Consider the following 22,039-nt stretch of genomic DNA (forward strand, 5'->3'; position numbering starts at 1 on the left):
CTCTCATTGCTGTGACTCGAACGGCTTCTATTAAAAACAAGTAGAGGGAAGGAAATTTCATAAGCTGACAGTCCCGTCTCACTCTCTGCTTCTCGACACAAGTTGGCCGAGATAGAGGAATTCATGTGGTTCCTATGTGTGAGCCCATGACTGTTTTATCAGCAGAGTTATGTGGTGCTAGTTTTGACTGCGCACATTCCGCAGGGTCCGGGGTTATACGAAGCCTCTCTGGGTGATCCTGTAACACGCCAGATGGGGCGGGTGCCTCTGCTCCCAGCACACCTGGTCCTCGTCCCACCCAAATCAGAGGGACGGAGCAGCAGAGCCCCAAGCAACGCAGGGAGCTGGAGCCGCGCTCGGACACCCCGACACAGGCGGGTGTTGAGTTTCAGAGGTGCGAGACACACCAATTGTAACTCTTGTTTTTAACAATCTTGGCCTTGCACATGGGGACAAGAAAGCGGGGAGGCAAAACCAAGCCAGACTGGCTGCATAACATCCACTGATGGCTTCAATTAAAGCCCTTGAGTTAGTAAATATGCATAGTCTGGTCCAGGAAGATAGACGAAGCCCACAGCCAGCCCAGTAACACCCCATGAACATTGCCATTTAAGCAGTGTCTTGTTTAACTTAGATTTATTCAATGACACATGCATTTCTGGACAGATATCTGAGTTCCAATGAGCAACTTTTATAACCAAATATGAGAAATTTGTGACTGCAGTTAGTCAATTAAGTACGTTTCTAAAATACATGACTAGAAGAAAACCGGAGCAACAGAGAGAATTCTTCCAAAGAACAAAAAAGAAACATTTCCATTTGCAATACTCCTGGCATTGATGAGTATCAGTGGGGAAGGAGGGCAGCAAGGAGACGCAACGAGGAAGGAATAACATTATCAACCCTGTCCACAGAAAGTCCTCCAGTTTTCACTCTCTCCAGTTCATGCGTTAATACTCGGCACTTTTGCAAACGGCGAGAGCTCCTCTGAGTTGCGGAGATTCCCTTCATCTCTCAACGCGAAAAAAGCAGAGAATGGTCATGAAACCATGTGCTTGACCAAAAATGGCTTAGAAAGATTTCTCCTCAACCAACTTCTTCCTGAACACAGCGAGAAAAGAAGCCGCGGAGCTATCAGGATTGAAGGCGGAGTCTCTTCATATTGCACAGGAACACAAAGTCAAGATTTTGTGAGTACGTTTCAGGAAGGTTTAAGAGTCATCAATATTTATCAGGGTAATGAGAACCATCCAGCGCAGCGGCGAACTGGCAGGTGACAGACACATCGGGATAGTTTAGGCGGAGAGGCGGCTCGTTACCCTGTCTGCATCTCTCCTTGGCTGTTTGGCTAATTTAAGGGAATCCCGTGGGGAAAAGGCTGAGGGGCTGGTTCTCGTTAGTCGGGAGGGGCGACCTGTAGCCATCGAAGTTGCGCGGGATGCTGCCGCTGGTGGAACCGGAGCTGTTACTGAGCGTCTCTATGCTTCCCTCTCGCTGAAGCTCTGCAATGGGAAGAGAGAGCAGGTCCTGGTTAGCGTTTCACATCAACCCAGCGCGCCGTTAGACGGCCGCTTTATTGACAAATCTGTTTATTTATCATTGCTCTAACATTTGCTCGTCATCCACCTCTTCTGGGGTGATTTGATGGATCACTCCAGAGACATCCCAGCTCCTGGTCCTGCTTCTCTGCCAGGTTCAAGCTCAGCTGAGCCAAAGCGGAGCTGGATGGAGACCCAGAGCAAACCCTTTCCTGGGGATGAGGCCGCTGACTCACAACATGTTGGGACTTGGTGGTGGGGAAGCTCACGCTGAACTGAGCAAGGTGTGAAGGGTACGGTGGCAGATCATGAAACATCTTTCCTCTACAGCAATGATGCTGAGACGGCAGGGAAGGGGGAGCGGCCTGTGATTCTCCACCTTGGGAACACCAGGGACTTTCCACAACCCTTTATCCTGCATAAATGGACATCAATAACTCTGCTTTTTCAAACCAAAGAGAAAATATCCTCTTTCCTGCAGGCCTGAGCTGTGCCTCAAAGCAAAACAGAAAGCAGGCCCGACTGCAGCTCTCCCTCCCATACGCATCCAGACATCTCCCCTCGCTGACCTCCCAAAGCCTTTGCTGCTCCCTAATCTCAAACACAAGGATTTTTATGTGTGCAGAGCATCGTTTCTAAGCGCGGCCTCTCTGGGAGCCACTTGAACCCTGCGGCTGAGCCGGCGGCAGCGTCGGCGCGGCCGGCACTCAGCGGTGAGGTTTGGCAGAGCCCCACGTACGACACGGCAGGAATCCTCTCCCAGACACGCCACAAGGAATATTCCGTCAAGTCACAACACACGGCCCTGAGCGTGACTCCCATCGGCTGCTTCTGCGCTGGAGGGGACAGGACGGGGACAGAAGCTTCGGGCTAATTCCTCTGCTGCCAAAGGGGGAAGAGGAAAAACCCCCTTGCATACGGCAAAAGCAGAAAGTCAGTTCTTTGCTAAAACCAAAAGCTAAAACCAAACCTGGCATCCTTGGACGCTGCACAGCTCCCGTTTGCCACCCGGGCGCCGTAGGGACAGCACCCAGAAAAATGGCTCGGGGATTTAATCCTTGCTAGTGGAGGTAACTTGCAATGGAGATAATCTGCCCAGGATACATGAAAAACAAATCAGCAGGAAACCGGTCACCCTGTAAGCAGCGATGATAATGACCTCAGCTGTATTAATCACAATTTTGTGCCAGTATTTGGTGAAGGAATGTCCATGTCTAAACCTCTTCATTTTCCTCACATCCTTACTCTCCCATGAGTTCAGGAAGTAAAAACAGTAATTTAAATCAGAAATGAGTGGCGTATCCCACACTAATACTGCGCTTATCCTGTCTGATTTGGGGCTTTTATCTCCCTCCGCACACAGCTGGCTTCGCTTAAACGTCCCACGTCAGAGCGCTGGGGCGCTGGGCAGCGTCGCCCGCGCCGGGCGGGCTGGGGCTCCCAAACCGGGCTGCTGGGCTCCTCGCGGGGCTACTTCTCTCTCTTTTTAAGCTATAATTGATTTTCAGGCAAATGTTGTGTTTTCAGTAACCGTAGCAAAAGCAGGGAGAGGGAAAGAGCGAGGGAGAATTTGCTTCCTCGTGGCTTCCGCGTGGCTGTTGCTTCTCGGCTGCCAGCTCCTGCCTGTCCTTTGGTGACTCTGTCCTTTGGTGACTTGCATGGCACCCCACCGGGATGGGTTTTTGGGGAATTCGGGCTCACGGGGTGGCTTTCTGGGGGCTGTGGGATTTGTGCAGCCGGCAGCACTTGTCACCTCTGCGGGGACTGCCAGGGGGTGGCACTGCGGAGACCGATGCCAGCCAGGGAGAAAGCAGCGACCAAAAAGCGGGGAGGCAGAGCGGTGGGCACAGGGCCTGGCTGGGGAGCCGGGGGGCCCGTCCCTGCGGCTGCTCCTGCCCTGGCTGCTGTCAGACACATAAACCCCTGCAATTAGCAACGGGGAGGGACAAAAGGGCTAAAAGAGATGCAAAGGCTCAACTGGAGGGGAGGTTTTCCAGCCTCCCAGCTTGCAGAGAGCCCACTCTGGGTTCGGCGGGGATCAGGCTAAAAAGCAGAGGAGCTCCCGCATCCAAGCTGCCATCCCGAGCGCTGAGGATGGTGAACCACGCGTTGCCCTGGGCAGACGCGTCCGGGCGCCCTCAAACAGCCCCGCGTTGCGGAGCCGCTCGCTCTGGAACTAATTACACGGCGGGGCAGACGAGCGACGTATTTTGATACCTAGGAAAGCCTTGTAAAAGTGCCGACCGCCACAGCAGAGAGCAGAGCTGTGCTCAGGAAATTGGGCTCTTGCCCTCGCCCAGGCCCGGCTCTCGTGCACGGCCGGGTCACACGAGACGTGCAATTAGCCATTACACGGTCACCAGGGACTACCTGCGCTGCACACACGACCCCTAGGACCACAGTCGCCACATCTGCCTACATTCCCTCAGATTAGTCCTTATTTTTTTTTGGCAGCTGTTTCATTAATAAAAAACTATAATAAAAAATATGTCCAGTGCAAACTACGCTGCTTCTCCCCAGACGTTCCAGCAAAGGGCATGTGCACAGGAACATCGATGCCATTCCCATGGGAAGCTCAGAGAAGACCGGGAATGGCTCCATGACATGGGGACACCCCTCCTGTTCTGGGGTAAAAGACCGGGGGACAATTCTGCGGCGGGGCCGGACGCGGCTGCTCGGCGAGCGGTTGCGTTCACTCCGGTGGAGTTACGCCAGGAACGGGCTCGGCCCCAGCATGTCTGAGGGTTATTGTATCTGCATTCCCCCATGCATATACTGTCGAGATGTATTAACTTCCTTAAATGTACCAGTAAAACAACCTCTTATGATACACTTTAATGAACTTGTACAGTAGCCAACAAATTGTGCATCATATAAAACCCATTCGGCCTTATAGACTCTCTGGCTATTTTGTAATAACTGCAATTTGCTTCTGCTGAAGCAAGATAACCAGGGTTGAGAAGTCAGGCTTTGCAGAAACCTAAATATTTGATTTGGGGGGGAGTGGGTGGGAGAAGGAAGAAAGGGGCCTCTGGGAGCTATTTATGGGGTCAAAATAACATGAGACCTGCTCTTCCTGTAGCATTTCTACCATCAAGGAAATGAAATACTGTGAGAAGACCAGCACTTGCATTATTTTGGCCCCATAAATGGCTCCCTGAGGCTTTCAAAAGCCCGTGAAAAACAAACACAAATACAAATAAATGCTAATACTGGAAACGTAAATACTAAAACCTGCCCATGTCCCCGGAGGAAACAACTCACAGAGTCCTGACTGCCCTAAAAACAAACAACAACAATAAAAAAGATGGGAAAAAAGATGAAGGAGCAGGAACATCTGCTGAAGCCATGAGGAGAAAGTCACTTCAGGGGAGCTGGGAACAGCCCTGCGTGCGCTTGTGATGGTAACAGCAATGGGCACCGCTGGCATCACCCGGGCTCCGCGCGTCACTGCGATTTTCAGGGCACATGCGCTTTCTGCCGTGGTGACAATAAAAATCCTCGCATGAGGAGCGGTGGCCATTGGGAGCGGCCGATGGGGTCCCCAGCCCTGCCGGGGGTGACTGTCCCCTCCCGTGGCCCTGCAGCGGCCGGGGGCTGCGGAAGCACCGACGCTGCGTGGAGAGCGATGGGACGTTAAAGATGTTGTAATGCAAACGCCGGGTGCGCTCTGCCTGGCGTCCCACGGCACGGACGTGGCTGCATGAGGAATGGAAAATGAAACCTCCCACGAAATGTTTCTGCTGATATTCGCAACCGCCATGGTCCAGCCTGATGGGCCTGGCCCTTGTTCTGCTGGCCAAGTCACTGCTGTCCCTGAGCTGGCTGCCAAAGTGGATAGAAGGAGGAAGAGGAGGAAGAAGAGGAGGAGGAGGGAGGAAGAAGAGGAGGAGGAGGAGGAGGAAGTGGAGGAGGAAGAGGAGGAGGAAGAGGAGGAGGAAGAGGAGGAGGAAGAAGAGGAGGAGGAAGAGGAGGAGGAGGAAGAGGAGAAAGAAGAGGAGGAGGAAGAAGAGGAAGAAGAGGAAGAAGAGGAAGAAGAAGAGGAAGAAGAAGAGGAGGAAGAGGAGGAAGAGGAGGAAGAGGAGGAAGAGGAGGAGGAGGAGGAGGAGGAGGAGGAAGAGGAGGAGGAAGGAGGAAGGAGGAAGAGGAAGAGGAGAGGAAGAAGAGGAGGAGGAAGAAGAGGAGGAGGAGGAAGAAGAGGAGGAGGAGGAAGAAGAGGAGGAGGAGGAAGAAGAGGAGAAGGAGGAGCAGCTTCTCTGGGGCCAGCCCCGGCTCCTCTGCTCTGGGCCAGCGGTGCCGTCCCCCATCCAGCCAGGTGGCTGCACCCTCAAATTCCAGAAAGCTCCAGGAACTGCCAAAGGACCCCATCAAATCTAGACCAGCACAAGCCCTGCCAAGCTCCAATGTGAAACCATTTGATAGGGTGCATTAATTCAGTGCCTGAAAAAAAAAAATCTATATAGCCCTCTTTTGCCCGGAACACTCATAAATTATGCTGCCGTTCTTATGCGTGCTCTCTCTGTAGTGGTCCACTTGAAGCTGTGCTATCTCCTTTATGTCTACTCAAAAATCTCATCTCCAGTGCATTATTTCTTCTAATGGTTTTTCCTTTCTCTCTGTTTGCTTTCCCCCGTTCAGCACCGTTTCAAAATATCCTCCCAAATCATTTGCTGGAAGGGCTGACCCTGTCCTCGTACCTACCGGGGGCTGCCCGGGCTGTGCGCAGCCGGGATAAATGATACAATGACAGCAGCCTGATGTGTCAGGGCAGCGGGGAAGCGGCAGCAACTCTGAATACAAGAATTATTCTTCATCATCTCAAACTGTCACAACACATTACCCTCAAAGCCGCAGCTCGCTGAAGGAGTGACCCTGGACTGAATGGGAGAGTGCTTGGGGAAAGAACTAATTGTAGCCTCTTTTCACACGTCAGTCACTTTTCACAGCACCAAGCCTTTCAAGCTCAACTAATGTCAAGTTCCCTTTTCCTTTTGCTGGGCTGAGTATTTCTGATTTTTAAGGATGGCATTTTTAAAGGAACAAGGTCCCTGGTGAGGGATGAGGCCGGGGAGGGGAGGAACCGTCGGAGTGAGCACGCATCAGAAAGTCCATCAGACGCCCGAGGACTCGTTAGGAATTAGACAATTAACAAGTAGGAATGCAGGAAGTGGGGTAATGGCCAGCAGGGCTCGAATCTCCTCGATTTCACTCCTGTCATTCACAGCGATTGTTTTGGGGAGCTTTCCGGGGGGCTGCGAGCGCGGGAACCCACTCGGCCCCCTCCCCAAAATTCAGACGCAAGACGGGCATTTCCCAGCAGTGGCACCAGAAACAAGGTGCTGCTTCCTAAACCCACCTCTCCCCAACCTCGAGCTACGAGGCCCAAATTAGAGCTTCACTTTAAAATCAAAGATAATTCCCTTGGTTTGGGGGAGAAGCGAGAAGAGTCCCTGCGGACAGAGCTCTCAGAATGGCGGGCAAATGAAAGGCCCTTCATACCTCCTTGTCTTTAACCAAAATCCTAAAATATTCTGCGGCAAGGACTATTTTTTTACCCTTACATTCGCACGATGCCTATCATGGGGGACTCGCAGAGCTGGCTGGGGCTTCTGAGTGTTACTTATTAACTGTAATGAATAATAATTATGTAGCTTCTGCCATCTGGATTCTCATTCAAAAGGATCCTATATAAAGCAAACACTAAAAGGCAATTTGTATTAACACAAAAGAAGGCTCGAGGATCTCTTAAACTGTTTGTAATTTACACACCGCTCCCCAGTGAATGGGTTAGTTAAACATTTGTATTCTCCCGATTGCTGCCGAAGGGAGCGGGACGTGAGGAGCTCACACCGGCCCCCGCCGCGCGGCTTCCGCTCCCCGGTCCGCCGACACGCACTTTTACACGTCAGCTCTCCGTCTTGCACTGTTTAGACAACATCCCAAACTCAGCTGGACGCTTCTGGCTCGATTTCTGCATGAACATTTACTAAGAACATCATAACCGGTCCCCACGGGAGCCGGTGCTGCTGCCCGGGCAGCGCGGGGCGCAACCCGAGGCTCAAAACCCGATGCGTGTCATAAAATGAACAAACACCGCCCCAAACACAAGGCCTTGGAAATGGCATTACTGCTACGGCACTTGTAGGTGTTTCTTAGGTATCCCCCTTTTTTAAATGAAATGTAATTATGCTAACGAGGGAGCTCTAATTAGAATCCATCCCCATCACATGTGGCCGCTCCGAGGCGAGGACCCGCAGAGCTGGCTCCAGCCCCGCACAACCTGTGCTTTTGGGTATTCGGATAAGCAAAAATCACTAATATTACATCATTATCAATCGGAAGTGCCAAATACTCATTAAAGCTCTTGATTTTCCGAGATCCTTTTGATTTGAGGTGGTTGGAATGTAGTTTTACGTCGCTCCTTTCCAAAGGGAGCACAGACAGAAAGTTGGTTCCCAGCTTTATATATTCCTACGACGTTTACAAGTTGGTATGATTATGATCATGTTTAAACGTCAATTAGAACTTGTGCCCTGCTCCGGCAGAAGCCACTAACCCCTGTGGGTTCTCCCTGTGCCCGGGTAAGCAGCACAGGGACCAATTCCCTGCCATGTTTTGGGTGGCCGTGACAGACCCCAAGACACGTTTCTTCTTCCTTTTTTTAAATGAAAAAAGTAATTTTAAACTCCATTCAACAGAGAACATGTAACACCTATGGCATCTGAACACTGAAAATCAGTCCCTGTATTAAAACGAGTTCATCCTGCTGCGACCTGAAAGATGTTGAGACACCGCAGAAGCACCTCCATTAAATTTGCAAAGTAAAAAAAGACCGGCAAACGCTGCCTGAACAACTTCTCTGAAATCAGAACTCAGTGGCCTATGTAAAATATTAGTTACTGTCAAAGTGTCTTACGGTAACTCTAAGGCTGAATCCACATAGAGTTGGTTAATGCCGTGCACTCGGAGATGGAACCTGGCACGTCGGAAAAAAGGCGGCAGGTTCTAGCAAGGGGATGAGGAGGTACAGGAGGCAGGAGAGAACCAGGGGAGCGGAGACTGAGCCTTCTGAACATCACAGCCCCCCCGAGACCGCAAGTTTCATTTCTAGTGCCTTATTTCAATGTGAAGATGCCAAACAACTAACCCTTACGAAATGGGGAGGACGTCTGCGTTTACTCCAGGCACAAAGAGGTTGTTGAGATACGAATAAGACATTTTCATGCATGAACTACTAGAGAATTTTGTCTACCAAAAAAAAAAAGCAAGAAGCTTGTTTTTACCTTTAAAAAGAGAACCCAAAAGGCTCCATACGACTCGAGCCCATGGAACAGGAGACCCAGGACTTTGGCATCTTGCCCGACTTGACTCTGAGCGTTTTATGGAAGGTTAAAAGTGCACCAGATAAAGCACCAGCATTTAGAGGGAGGATATTCTTCATGATAGGCACTTTCACAATTACTGCAGTGCTTTTAAAAAATAATCTCAAGTTTCCTAGAGCTGTATATTTTTGCAAAAAGGTTTAGGATGTTTTCCGACATAAATGGCACTTCAAAAGGATGAGTTACTGATTTCCGTCAGCATGTGACATTTCGAAAGCTACAACAGTCAAATGCTTATAGAAAACAATTTCTGTAAACCACTGACATTATGGAAGCCCATGACTCCCTGTGCAAGGTCTCTTGAGTTTTTTAAATGAATATGCAGATATGGTTGGGTTTAAAGGCATTTCCACCTACCCCATCTTGCAAGTTTCAATATGTTGCTACCATAAATCCTATCATGTACCTTATACGTAATACACACTTCCCTGTGCAAGCCAGTCTGTATACAAGTTTTTTAATGTATTTGCACAGAATTATCTTGTATCTTCAGTTACGCAAGCAGCACATCTGTGTATATCAGACCAAAAGCATTTGCAGAGAAAACACTGTATTAAAATTCCTGGGTTTGGTCTCTCATTCCCAGGGTTATGGGAGTGCCGCGGATTGCTCAACAGTGACCCCTCCGTCAGCCGCCGACTCCACAAAGGAAAAGACAAACTAAATATAATCCGCATGTTCACGACAGCTTCCAGCTCTGTGTCCTACACCCTCTGCACGTTTGGGTCTTGCTCAGAAGTTTCGGAGGCAATACCACGCTTCTATCCAGAGCAGGTCTGGGCTCAAGCTCTGGATCTAAGTGTCCTCCCTAAGTGATGAGCCGGAGTGCTTGGGGAGCGCTGGGGTCCCTCCTCCTGCCCCGGCTCAGCCAAGTGGCCCCAGCTAAAAAGCTGGGTAAGAAAAAGTTGCCTGAAGGTCAAAAATACAAATGCAGCAATTATTTCAGGGTCTGGGCAGCCGAGAGGCTGAACGGGGGATTTCAGCCATGCTTGACCTTCTAAATCTCAGCAGTTTCTTTCATGTCTGGTGACGCTACCTCAGTTATTTGGCCTCAATAACCCTCAAGGAGGAAAACGAGGCAGCCCTGGAGTAGGACAACTGCGCTCGGAGGGTGCATCTTGCACATGTGCACTATGTGTTTCTGACACAAACGTATTGCCGAGTTCATTTTGAAAGGATAATATTACAAAGCAAAGTAATTCTGGCACAACTTCTAGTACTTCTGAGACAAAGTGGCCTTTCGGGCCGGTGAGGAAAGCTACCGAGAGGCTCTGGGCTGTCTCCCCGCTGCAGATTGATGCTGAGGAGGATGCGAGACCGGACTGGAATTTGGGTTCGATTCAAAGGAAAAGTTAAAAGTTTGGGGGGGAGCAGATCCTCAGCTGGTCCAAATCAGAGGAGTTTGGTTGAAGCTCATGAAATGATGTCACCACAGACTCAGCCTCGTCTGCTCATCTAAACGGTTCAAGGCTCCCAGAGCTGAAAGGTTCAGGTGGGAATCCAAGGAGCAGAAGCCTCCTCCTTTCATTTCCCCAGCGCTGGTTTTAGCGTCGCTGAGAAACTCCAAACCCATCCAAATAATCCTAGTTCCAAATGCAACTTATTTGGCCTATTTAGTCAGTTATTTTACAGATTATGTTGACATTGCTGCTGCAAGCAGACCAATTTTCTAAACACAGACCTAATTTTACGAAGCACTCAAAGCTCGCAGTAATACTCTTAAAATCACGTCCCTACCTAGACTGAGTATTAACCGAGCCTGGAAAAACAACAGGCCAACCTTGTGCGCTCGCTCTCTTGCAGGATTGCTTGAGGCTCTTAATACACTCTGTCTTATTTATATAGCTCCAAATTCTGATGTGAGACATAAATACGAAAGAGCCTCGATAAAAACGACATCGGAAGCTTAATTCGGCCCGTCGCTAATGGAGACGTTCAGCCCAGCAGTTCGCATGCGTTCTCATGAAACCAGAAAGCAGCTGAAAAAAAGTCAGCTGGACATTTTCACTTGTTAAAAGGCATATTTTAAAAACTATTCCAAGTATTGATTCCAATGTACTTTGCCTCTTTAGTTCCAGTCTTAAAAGCACTGTCAAATGTGCGAATGAGGGTGGATGGGTGCGTGGCGGAGGAGAACTCTGGTGTGAAACCTAAAAGACCTGCTGGCACACCAAGGGATTCCTCTGGCCACATCCCACACAAAAGGCCATTTAAATCATCTCAAGCTGTGCCGATTCTGCCTTGTGCTTGGGCATCTGGCGGTGAAGTTAATATAACTACCTGAGCTTCATGTTGGGTTCCTTTCCAAAAGATAAACCAAAGAGACAACACAATACCAGCACGATATAATAGCAGAGTGCAGGGGCTCCTGACCCTGCCGGCACCTTCCTAACCGTGGCCTTCCCAGAAAAACATCTTTGGGAAGGGTTGGAGAAGCGATACTGACCCTTTGTCTTTCACAACAGCACCAGCTTTTGCTGTAAACACAGCGTTCATGAGTTGGGCAGAGACTGAGACAGTCACTGACCACGGAAATAACAAATAAATACAAAAAATAAATAAAAAAAGACGGTATTTTAGCTGTGGGGGTCCTCTTGGAAAACAGGATAAAATGCCTCTCATAGGACAAGGCAGTAAACAGTTTATGTCCTAACAGCCCTTTGACAGGGTGGGCGGCTTCCCGGCGTGTCAGAAGGTGACACGCCAGCCACCAGCACCAGGCCCTCCCAAAATCTGGATCTTTCCACAGCAGCAAATGGCTCCTTAAACACCTCACCACCTATTTCTGTGTGCAGGGAAAGGCCATTCCTTTCTCCCGGGGTGCGGGACGGGGTGCTGGACGGGACGTGCCCCGGTGACACCGCGGAGAGTCCCAACCACATCTGAGGAACACGGAGCGAGGTTGAAAAGCCAGATACTGCAACGAAAGCACCACGGTCTGGTCTGAAGCGACAGGAATGAAACACAGAATGTACACAACAGAAGTGAGGAAAAAGCTATTTACATTTTTCAGAAGTTTTGTTCCTTTTCTAAACTAGCTCCCGCATCACAAGCATGGAACTGGTGATGCCATCTAAGAGGGCACGAGCAGAAAGACAGGAAAAAGCAGCCTGCCTGTGATCTTCTTGTCTTTATGTTTTGCCTCAACATCTTTTTAATTCGTTGTGAATACACGGCACTATTTTAACAGAAAGAATATGCCCTTAGCAGCTTCAAGCACTTGGTGAACCTCTGCAGGGGCTCTGAACACCCTCCCCTTCTGCTGGGGCAGCGGTATAGATGGTTTCTCCATTTGCAAAGTGCTGCCAACAGATTGGCCATTTTTCTTAGTTTTCTTCTTCTTTTTTGTCAGCCGATTGTGCACATTGAGCAACAATAACAGAGGAGGATGGAAACTGCTGCAGCTTGAGAAGTAAGCTCAGGATATGATTCCTCCTCACCGGATGCCTGGAAGATGTCACTGCAATTCTCTCTCCCTCCGTGCAACCCGCGTGGAGCCAATATGAACTCCCAGCAAAGTGCTTAAAAACCCATTATTTATAATAACTGTTAAATGATGAGACATTGTTTACCCAGATCGCAAGATAAATTCTCACTTACAGAATGCTTGCCTGACCGTTCTGAACGTCATCTGGTTTTTATTTAAATGCAAAATGTAATTAGGCTCCCAATAACACAGCAGAAGAATTCAATAAGATAGGGCTTTTCACTTACAGTTTAATATTAACATTTTCCCATAAATGTTAATGAATAAAAGTCTACTGTTTTATATATTATCCATGGTGGGGAGACAGCAGGCTAGGAATGGAAGAAAAGCTGATCTTTTCATACCACAAATTACAATATATACCTCAAGAAGAACGAACCATTCTCAGCATTGCTGGGGACCTGGGGAATCCAGGGATTCTCCCTCCCCATCCATCAGGAAGATCCTTCCCCAGCCCAAATTCCCTGTGTATTGTTTGGTTTTGTTTTCTGCCCTTGCCCTCTCTCCCTGTTCATCTCCACCAGACACACTACAAGCACCAGCTAGTGAACCACATCACCCTTCAGCGAGGATACGGCCCCAAGCCCTGATACTCATAGACTCCACAGTGGATAGCAAGGCCAGATTATCAGAAAAATCAGGTTACTATTTGTCTGATATTCTCTTAGAGAAACGCACGGGGGTGATGAGAGATGATAGCAGGGCTGCAAACTGCAGTATCATGATGGGAAATGATACGGCACCCAAACGGGTGGGAGAAGACCCTTGGAGCTGGCGGAGGAGGCGCTTTGGGGGCCCATCCGAGGTTCCTGATGCCGAAGTGCGAGGAGCAGATCCCACGGTGGACGAGCTGAGAGCACCGGGAGCTGCACGGCCAGAGGGTTGGCTCACGCTGGAACGTTTTCATTGTTTTAGCTTTTGACCTTCCATTTCTTGCTGGGGGTTTTGCTGTGTAAACGCCTATTTTGCTGTTTGGTGGCTCATACCTCGTCGTAGCTCTCTAATAAGAAGGGTCCATTTAACAGTTTGACTGCTTAACAATTTATTGCATAAATGAGTTTCTATTCTACAGCCTCTTCTCCCCTGGTGAGAGCAATGCGTAGTTTATAAGAGCTTTGCAACGACTTGGGCCACCACCCTTTCACAACCCAGGGAGCGGTAAACACCCTCGCCATCAGCGCCATGTCATTGCTCTGCACGGGCAGGAATGGGAGCTGCAAATTGGCCGCACGTCATTATAAGATAACGAAAGGCTCAAACTTCCAAAGAGTCGATGCAAGATGCGCAGGAGACCTGCACTAGAGGGCAAGCAGAGACGGGAGCAGCACGTCAGCAGAACGCACCCCAACAGCAGGACCCAGGCTGGCAGTGCCCTGCGCTGCCGTTTGTCCTTACGCTGCGGGTCCCAGGAGTCCCATGAGGCTGTCTGGGCATTTCAGGGTGCTCTGGCCTCCCCAGCGCTCGGACGGCAAAGCTGGAGCTGAGACTGAGCGGCACAAAGGCAGCGGTAAAGCTGAGCGGGGACTCGCGCCTTCCCCCAGCCAAGCCAGGCTTTAGGAGCGAGCGCCAGCCAAAGCTGCACACATCTAAAATCACTCTCGTAAAACACCGAAAGGCTCTCTGGGGCTGCCGGGCTGGGGAGGAGGGAGAGGAACTGTCTTGTCTTTATTCTGCCACCACCTCAGCAGCTGCAACAAGTTTTGGCTCACAAAACAGCTGTAAAAATACCAGTCCTGGTTCAAATGCTGGGAGGCGAGGGCTCTTATACTTACTAAGAGAGATATGCTTGCCTTAAGTCATATCCTACATAAAAATACCACGCAAAGGCTCCTAAAAGGAATAACAAGGTAATTATAGAAAACTAGGGATGGAAAAATCCTGTAGTCTCCAAGTCTCCTGCGCCCTGGTCAGTGTGGGACCGCTCGGTGTGGGGCAGGCTTCAGAACTCTGCCTTTTAAATGGAAGATTTAATAAACACGGAGAAACATTTCTAAATATTTAGAAAACCCAAAATAACAGATTTCCAAGCCAAGCTGCACAAACAGAAAATGAATTTAGAAAACTGCTAAAAATCAACAGCTTTTGCATGCACCAAAATACATTTCTTTGAGTAGCAAGCATCACCTCGTGGGCATGATGCTGCAAGTGGAGCTGTAAGGATGCTCAGCCCCTTGCAGAATCAGGCCTGAACGAATACCTGCTGTGGCTTTCCACTTGTTCCCCTTGAAATCAATAGCAGAAGCCTCAGTGATGCAAAAAGTTTAACGCTTTAGGAGGTAATCAGCAAAACAGTCGAACGTGAGCAAAGCCAAGCTAGACAGAGGGCAGCTTTACACTCTGCTGTGAAATACTGGAGCGTTGCACTAGGAAAATTAATTTGCTTAATCATTAGGAAGAAAACCCACAAAACAAAGCAAAACAAAACCCAACTCAACAACAAATCTCTAAGGAGAAAGGGAATTGTTTCTCTGTTAACTACTTTGAGACAAAGCACTGGAAGAAAAACGTCCAGTTCCAATAATGTCATAACCTGATTACAGCCTGCACAAAAGAGCTAAAACACTTGCAGAACAATGAGTAAGAAATTAAGTTTTAAATTGAGTGCTGGCCTTATCTTGTGTCACTTCTTTATATTCTAGTGGAAAGGACACCGCTGAGCTCATTTCATATCCAGCAGCGCGAGATGCCTGGATGCAGACATCATTTAGTCATCTCCTATATGTTTCTCCCCATCTCTTTCTCCAGGAGGAATGACAAATCTAGAAATGTGACTGCACTTTGTTTTATTATGATATTGATTTTCCTGCAAAGGGAAAGTGCATTTATCCCCCAGGTCTGTCTGCTGGCAAGAAAGGGTTAACAAAATGTTTATCACAAAGCTGGCTTCAGAGTTGAAAGTAATGTGATCAGTAATGAATTTTGTGTTACATTAGGTTGTATAAATGGACAGACAAGCGCAGACAACAAGTGGCCAGGAGTCGGGGCTAATCTAATGATGTAAAAATAGAGACAGCACCAATTATACTTGGGGCCAGCTCAGAGCTCCTGCAGGGACTGCAAATGAATAGGTACAAATCAAATTACTGACTAATAGACGCACTACAAGAGAGGGCAGTCAATGCTAAATACATTAGGGCCTTGTGACCTCTCTGCTCTGAACAGCAGAATCCTAAATTTGACTTAAAAAAAAAAAATCAAAGAAACTCTTGTTCGTTTAAGGAGAGAAACAGAACAATGTCATTTGTGAAATGATTTGAGACACGGAGATATTTTTCGGTTTGCTCCCCTACAGCCACGTTATGTAGGTAAGTAAACCTTTGCGAGCTGACAGAGGGTTTGCTTGTACAACAAGGAGAAATATTCTTTGCGCAAAAGTTAAGACCTGATAACAATACAGTTATGTTACATACCAAAACATTTCAAAGCCATGTGCCTCTTTGCGGTGATGTTTTTTACTGCTACTTCACCGGCTGTGTCTGTATCAAAAATAAAATATTTCTTAAAAAATTGATTTAAGAATAAGAGAAAGAAAAGGAATCTCCCCACACCACAATTGATAATAAGAAAATGCAGTTGATCAACTTGTTATCAAATGGCAGAAAATCAGCGTTGTCTTATAGCATCAGTGCTCCCTTTAGACACATCAGCAGATTTGTTTTCTACAAACAGCAATAAACCTGAACTCACATCAGAACCATTTGTGGTGTCAGCATTCATCCCCCCAACCCTTACCCCTTAAATAATGGACAACCTGGAAGAAATTCCACTAAACCCCCCCAGGGCCTGGTGACGAGGGGGATCTGGAGCCTGGGCAATGGTTGGGAGGGGACAACGGCCTTGGTGGCTGCGGGATGGGGCTGCTCCGGCAGGACGAGCCCACGCTGAAGCCCCTGACGTCCCGCACGGGGCAGCTGCACCGTTGTTGCATGTTGTACTTGCGAAATAACTCATAAAACCACGTTAAAATGTGTGCAATGCAAATGCTGCTCGTCTTCTCCAGCGCTTTCAAAAATGAGCCCTGAATTTTTGTTCCTTTTAAAAGAGTCTCATCCAAATAAACCTTTTGTAGGAAGAACTGCACTGAGCTCTTAGACTTATTTGAGGGGGGTAATTTAATCTCTGACCCTGGGATGAATATTCTGAATGTTTAAAGGCTGCTTTTAGCATCAATGTTATTTGATAGGCCCGTGTGTTTGCTGCCCAAGCTGATTTTGCATTGAACCTATGCAGAAATCTCTTGGCCGAAACGCTCAGCAGGGGGAAAATCGATTGCTGTGTGTTCCTGGGTTCCTGTATCCCACGTCCAAGTTAGGATTAAGACCAACGGAGGACAAGGAGAGGAAAAGTTGTCTTGGAAAAATTGAAAGGAAGAGAAAGGAAAGAAGTAAGGAAGGGATGGAGAGGTACCGATCTAAGCTCTGACTCTATGCAGGGCTAATCCTATTCCTGAAACTAAGTGTACAGGTACATCTGTGTGCAGGTGGCTGCTCCTCTGTGCACACAGGCGTCTTCTCTTTTGGAAGAACCCCGGGACTGATGCTACTCACATGGGGCTGGGTCAGCAGCTCGTTCTCCTCCCTCCGGCACACCGGGAAACCCGCGACTTCCCTTCTCCAAACCACAAATCTCACATCAAGATTTCAAAAACATCCCCCTGCAAAGCTCAAGGGTGTCAAGACCCCAGTTAGGCTCAGGCTGGTGCAACCAGACGGCTTCAGCTGGGGACCAGGATCCCGAGTTAGGCTCGGGCTGGTGCAACCAGGCTTCAGCTGGGGACCAGGATCACAATGGCATCGCGGGATTCGTACGGGCTATTCCCTAACAGCACATCTAATTAGCTCCACTTACTTACATCCCATTAATCAGGTTAAAGAGTTTGCTTCAACATAGGAGCTTCCTTCATCGCATTATGAGTTTGTTCATGAAATTTGGAAGGAATCCAGACGGTTTCTTCCGCAGGCCCGGCATAGGGCGCTCTGCGGCGTTTGCGCCTCCCCGCTGTGCCACTGGCTTTCTGCGGGTGTAGCTCACAGACCAGGAGTTTTGGAGGAAAATTAGCCATAAATCGTTTTGTTTTGTTTTTAAACTGGAATTTTATAACGGGCTTTAAGCACCTTGCTTTAAATTCTTCAAACCTTGCGGTTGTATTGATCATGGTAGTGCCACACTTGCATCCTTCCCTGTCCAGACCTATAGCACTAGTTCTAAGATGCTCAGTTTGGGGGGTGCTCTTCAGTTTTTAACATGGGCTCTCACTGCAAGTTCACGTGTGTTCCTGAGGCAGGACAGGCAGAGAAAAAAGCTACTTTGCTCCATAAACTGCAGTGTAAACTGAGCCATCATAGGGTACTGGATTTCACGCTGAATTTATTAAAAACAAACAGGCTAAATGCCCACAAAAAGCAATTCTACTCCTGTATGCCCACAGAACAGTTCTGCCACCTGTAAAATGTTGCAGCAACGTGGATTTGGGTATGTTTGGTCAAAATATATTAGATACAAATATAAGTTCAACATTGAGGCAGCCAAACAAGTTGTAAGAGAGAAGACGCAGCAAAGGGGCCCGGACGGGAACCGCACACGGCAAACACAGCAAGCGCCGTCCCGCATCTCCAGAGCTGCCCGCAGAACAGCCAGCGCCTCTGTCACCAAAGACAGTGACAAAATGACCTCAGTAGTGATGAACACTTACTTATTTTATACATGGACAATTCTCTCTTGGAAGCCTGTTGTGTTAGTCTCCTGAAGAAGAGCTCTACCCTTCTGTCCCTGTGCTATGTGCTTTAGATGAATAAACCCAAGGAGGTGTAGAGAACGGGTTTTGATTTGGTAAATCATGTGCAAGTTGAGCCTGAAGCTGTGCTGAGACTTATCATCCAGGCAAAGCTTTGGCCCAGGTCAAGGGAGGGAGGAGAAGCTGGATGAACCCAGCGCTGGGAAGATCGTTCCTGGTGCTGCAGATGCGGAGCTGCATCATTCCAGAAAACATGCTGTCGCTCAGACTGCCGAAGGCTTGGTCCCCTATTATAAACTAATTTCCAATATTATGCCTAGAGACGACCAAACTGCATTTGAAAGCTTACGAAATGTACTTGTCAAGGGAACGCATCCATCAGAGGATTTACTGATCACAGTATTTTTGGAGGGAAGGATTTCTAGCCTGGTCTGGCAATTTCTGCATGTCCAGTTTGAGTGGAATATGGTCGGAGAGATCTGTCTCCTGGAAGCAGTTTCATAAATCACAATATTAGCTGCTTCTTTGCTTTTTAATGGTTTGAGAACGCAATGTGAAGCTCCAGCACATACTCAGAAACTATACTGCAAATGTAAATATTGTAGCTGCTTGAAAACAAAGCTTTACAAGCAAAAGAGGTCACTGACCACTAATATTTTGTGAGTAGAACTTATTTTTGACAGAAACTGAAACAGCAAAAATATCTTTTTGCATCTTTGCCAATTTACGCCTTCTTTGGAATTAAATGTGTATCTAGGCTGACAGCTTATGTACAGCAGACTCCACTTAAGACAGACATGGGTCGTCTGGATAATTGGATAACAAGGAGAAAAGCTGGTTTCCCAATCAAGTCAACTAGCTGGATGACTGGAGTTATCATTTAGGTCACAAGGAAAGTAGATTTTTTGGGGGGTCATTTTCCAGATCTGGTTCTTCTCCCATCCACTGTCCAACAGCCCTTGGCAACCAGTCAGAAATGGAAAAGACCTGTCAGGCCATCTAACTCCCCTTCCTTAGGAATGCTGGATTATTCCTCATGTTTTTAGCATCCGCCAGTTTGGTGTTTCCTGTATAACCAACCTTTGGGTCATTTCCGCCTCTGCCGTGACCACTGAACCTGTGAGGTGTTGCTGACCCTGATTTGCAACGCAATGGGGTGGGTAAGTAACAAAGATACTGGGAATATCTCCTCCCCAAAGTGGTCTGTGTGCCGTGAGCACGCGTTCCCCCCACTGCCGCACCATATCAGCGCTGATTACTAAATAAATCTACGTGTCAGCTATGCCCTAACAGTTAAGGCATTAAAAGAATCTATTTATCTCTTGCCATTAAGTGCATGTCAGGACCAGTTGAGCACTTGATAAAGTCTCACTGTCCACCCCATTGCCCATTTTGTCTTGTCCACGCAGCGGACCCGAGCGCTGCACATGCATGTATCGTCACATTCAGAGTTAGAAATGTTCATTAGTTCGTGTTTCAATTCAAACAAGACTTTGCAAGTTTCATGAAATCCCTGTAAAACGCATTTAAGGACTGAAGAGAATCCAAGGAGCGCAAGCAGCAGCTCAAGGCACACGTAACATAAAGGCATGCGTAAGTTAAAATAAGTCATTTTAGGATTATTAGAAGGAGGTTTATAACTTCCAAAATTTTGAGTCTACCGCAGAAACATAAACCCCATCTTTGGAACCAGTACCAATACATAAATCAACTCACAACAGGCAAATTTATGGTATCCTTTGCTGAACTCCTTGCTATCCTTTCATTGAGGTGAGTGGGCAGAAGAGAATCCAAGCAAGGAAGAGCTGGGCTAGAAAGCTGAACATTATTCAAAGATAATTCAGCTCAGCCTAGTTTTGTTAAGATGTCTGCGGTTTGGGGGAAGTGAAAACTATCCTACTTATTACGAGCCAACAAAGACACCTCTTTTCTTTGAAGCAGGGGTAATGTACCTCCAAATTTATCTTTCCACGCTCGTTTATTAACCAGCAGACAGACGCCAGCACTTTACCGTGCTCCCCAGCCCGACAAACGGCTGCGGGCAGCGCCGCGCCGTGAACTCCCCAGGCAAGAGCCGTTTTCCAGGTATCCTCTGAGCAGGAGAGGACTTTTTATGGCCATCTGGTAAGAGGAACGGCTCAAGAGCTGTTAGGGGCTGGAAGTGGAAAGGGCAGGGGAGTTCACAGCCTTATCACCAGGTTCTCTCTGCTGCACTGAGTCACCACATGCCCAAATCCCGAGAAGAAAGCGTGTTAGTGATAGAGAGAATCCCACGACAGGCAGGAAAACACAGAGTAAAATGCCAGAGAGAGGAAGGTAGTGGGATGGGGTGAGTTAATACTCATGCTGCTCACTGTTGCTGCTTACATTTGCTGCTTTGAGATGGCATCTGTCTTACACTCACTTTGAAGATTTATGTGTCTGGAGCAAAAGCAGGGAGAAATCTCTTCGGATGAATTTTAGCTCAGTGATAGCATCTCTATAAACAGTTCCTTTCTGTCTTCACACCTGCAGCACTGTGAGTCTAATCTTAGGGCAAAGCAGCTGGCACTCGCTGCTATCAGCTGGGTTGGGTGAAAATGGAAGGAAAATAAAGACTGCTGGCTCCGACAAAGTTCTCGGTTTAGAATATAATACAATGTCGAGTCTCCCGGGCAGTCAGCCACATTAACCTGGCACACCTGGCTTTAGCTTTCAGGGAAGGTATTCCCCTCACCTTTCCCCTAATGAAGGGGATACCATCCCAAAGTTCGCTCTGTATGGGTCAACAAGGGTTGAAACAGGTGCCTTTGTCCATTTTCACAGCCTGTTTTTCCACCTTCACAGCCCTTCATAGACACGAGCTGATTAAACTCCACACCAGCAATGCGAGGCATCTCCATCCTCCTCGCAGTGATGGGGCACTGGAGTCACGGGCACCTTCAGTGCCTCAGCCAAGGCAACAAGCTGGGGAGAATTTGCACCAGATCTGTAACTGAGACCCATACTTAGTGTTCAGCCAACTCCTTCTGCTAATACCAAATCTCAAACTGTCTTGTGACTGCACCTTTTTCAAGTCAGATGAAAGATGGTTTGAAAGGTGACAAGCTGGGCTATGAAGGGGGTTTCTGCACCACTCAGCAGCTTGGTTATTGCTATTTGTACCTACAGACAAGGGCTTAAATCTGCAGCTGGAGCAGAGCAGGGAGAGCCCAGGGCAGCATGAACCCCTCGGCAACAGGTGAGGGCAACAGCAAAAAGAAGAGCCAGCTCCTGCTCTCCACAGCCTCCTGGGACGGCCATGGCTTGGCACATCCACACGTCTCTGCTGGAGCTTGTCCCCTTTCTCCTTCCCAGGCGAGCTGCCAGCAGAGTGACAAGCGAGCTGGCAGCTGAGGGTTGAAGCCACCGTTACTATCAGCTGCTGGTCACAACACAAATGGGACAAAGACGGGCCGAGTCCTTTTACTGGAGGGCGTTTTTTCCAACAAGTCCAAATTAACGGAGATAATAAAACCACAATAACTGTGCTTTAACATTTCTGAGCATCTCCTACCGCTGGGCCCCTTCTGAGCAGCATAATCTCTGACGTGCCATTCCATTTACTTAGATGAGATAATTTATCAATATAATGGACGCTGATGAAGATGGATTAATTTGGATTACAGAACCAGCGCTTCGCAGGGGCTCTATCCAGGACACAGAATGAGGATGTGTGTGATTACGACATTGTTTGGGCAAGGGCAGCGATCTGCACTGAGACTCGGGTGCTCCCGAGCTGGGAGGAGAGTCCTTGTCACAGCTACGTGGTAAGAAAGCTCCAAGCACCACTGCTTTTCTTCAGGTTACCTTAGGCCTCTCAGATAATGTTTATGTGATCTACCAATATTTTCTTTTTATACGGGGCTTATCTCGCGCT

General features: G+C 48.2%; 1 protein-coding gene across 5 annotated transcripts in view; it reads right to left on the reverse strand.

The window, feature by feature from the left end:
• Positions 1-619: 619 nt before the first annotated feature.
• Positions 620-22,039, reverse strand: part of BCAS3 (BCAS3 microtubule associated cell migration factor) — a 282,822-nt gene continuing 261,402 nt past the window's right edge. For 3 of the 5 annotated variants that reach the window (XM_082068831.1, XM_082068829.1, XM_082068830.1), the window contains 2 exons: positions 15,818-15,883; positions 620-1,502 (listed from right to left, as the gene is read on the reverse strand). In XM_082068831.1, coding sequence (XP_081924957.1) covers positions 1,354-1,502; positions 15,818-15,883 — 215 coding nt within the window. In that variant the 3' untranslated portion in view covers positions 620-1,353. The remainder of the gene's footprint in view (positions 1,503-15,817; positions 15,884-22,039) is intronic. The other 2 variants (XM_082068832.1, XM_082068833.1) reach the window with 1 other exon arrangement.

Source organism: Streptopelia decaocto (genome assembly GCF_964273445.1).
Source record: "Streptopelia decaocto genome assembly, chromosome: 18".
In the NCBI taxonomy this organism is placed as follows: domain Eukaryota; kingdom Metazoa; phylum Chordata; class Aves; order Columbiformes; family Columbidae; genus Streptopelia; species Streptopelia decaocto.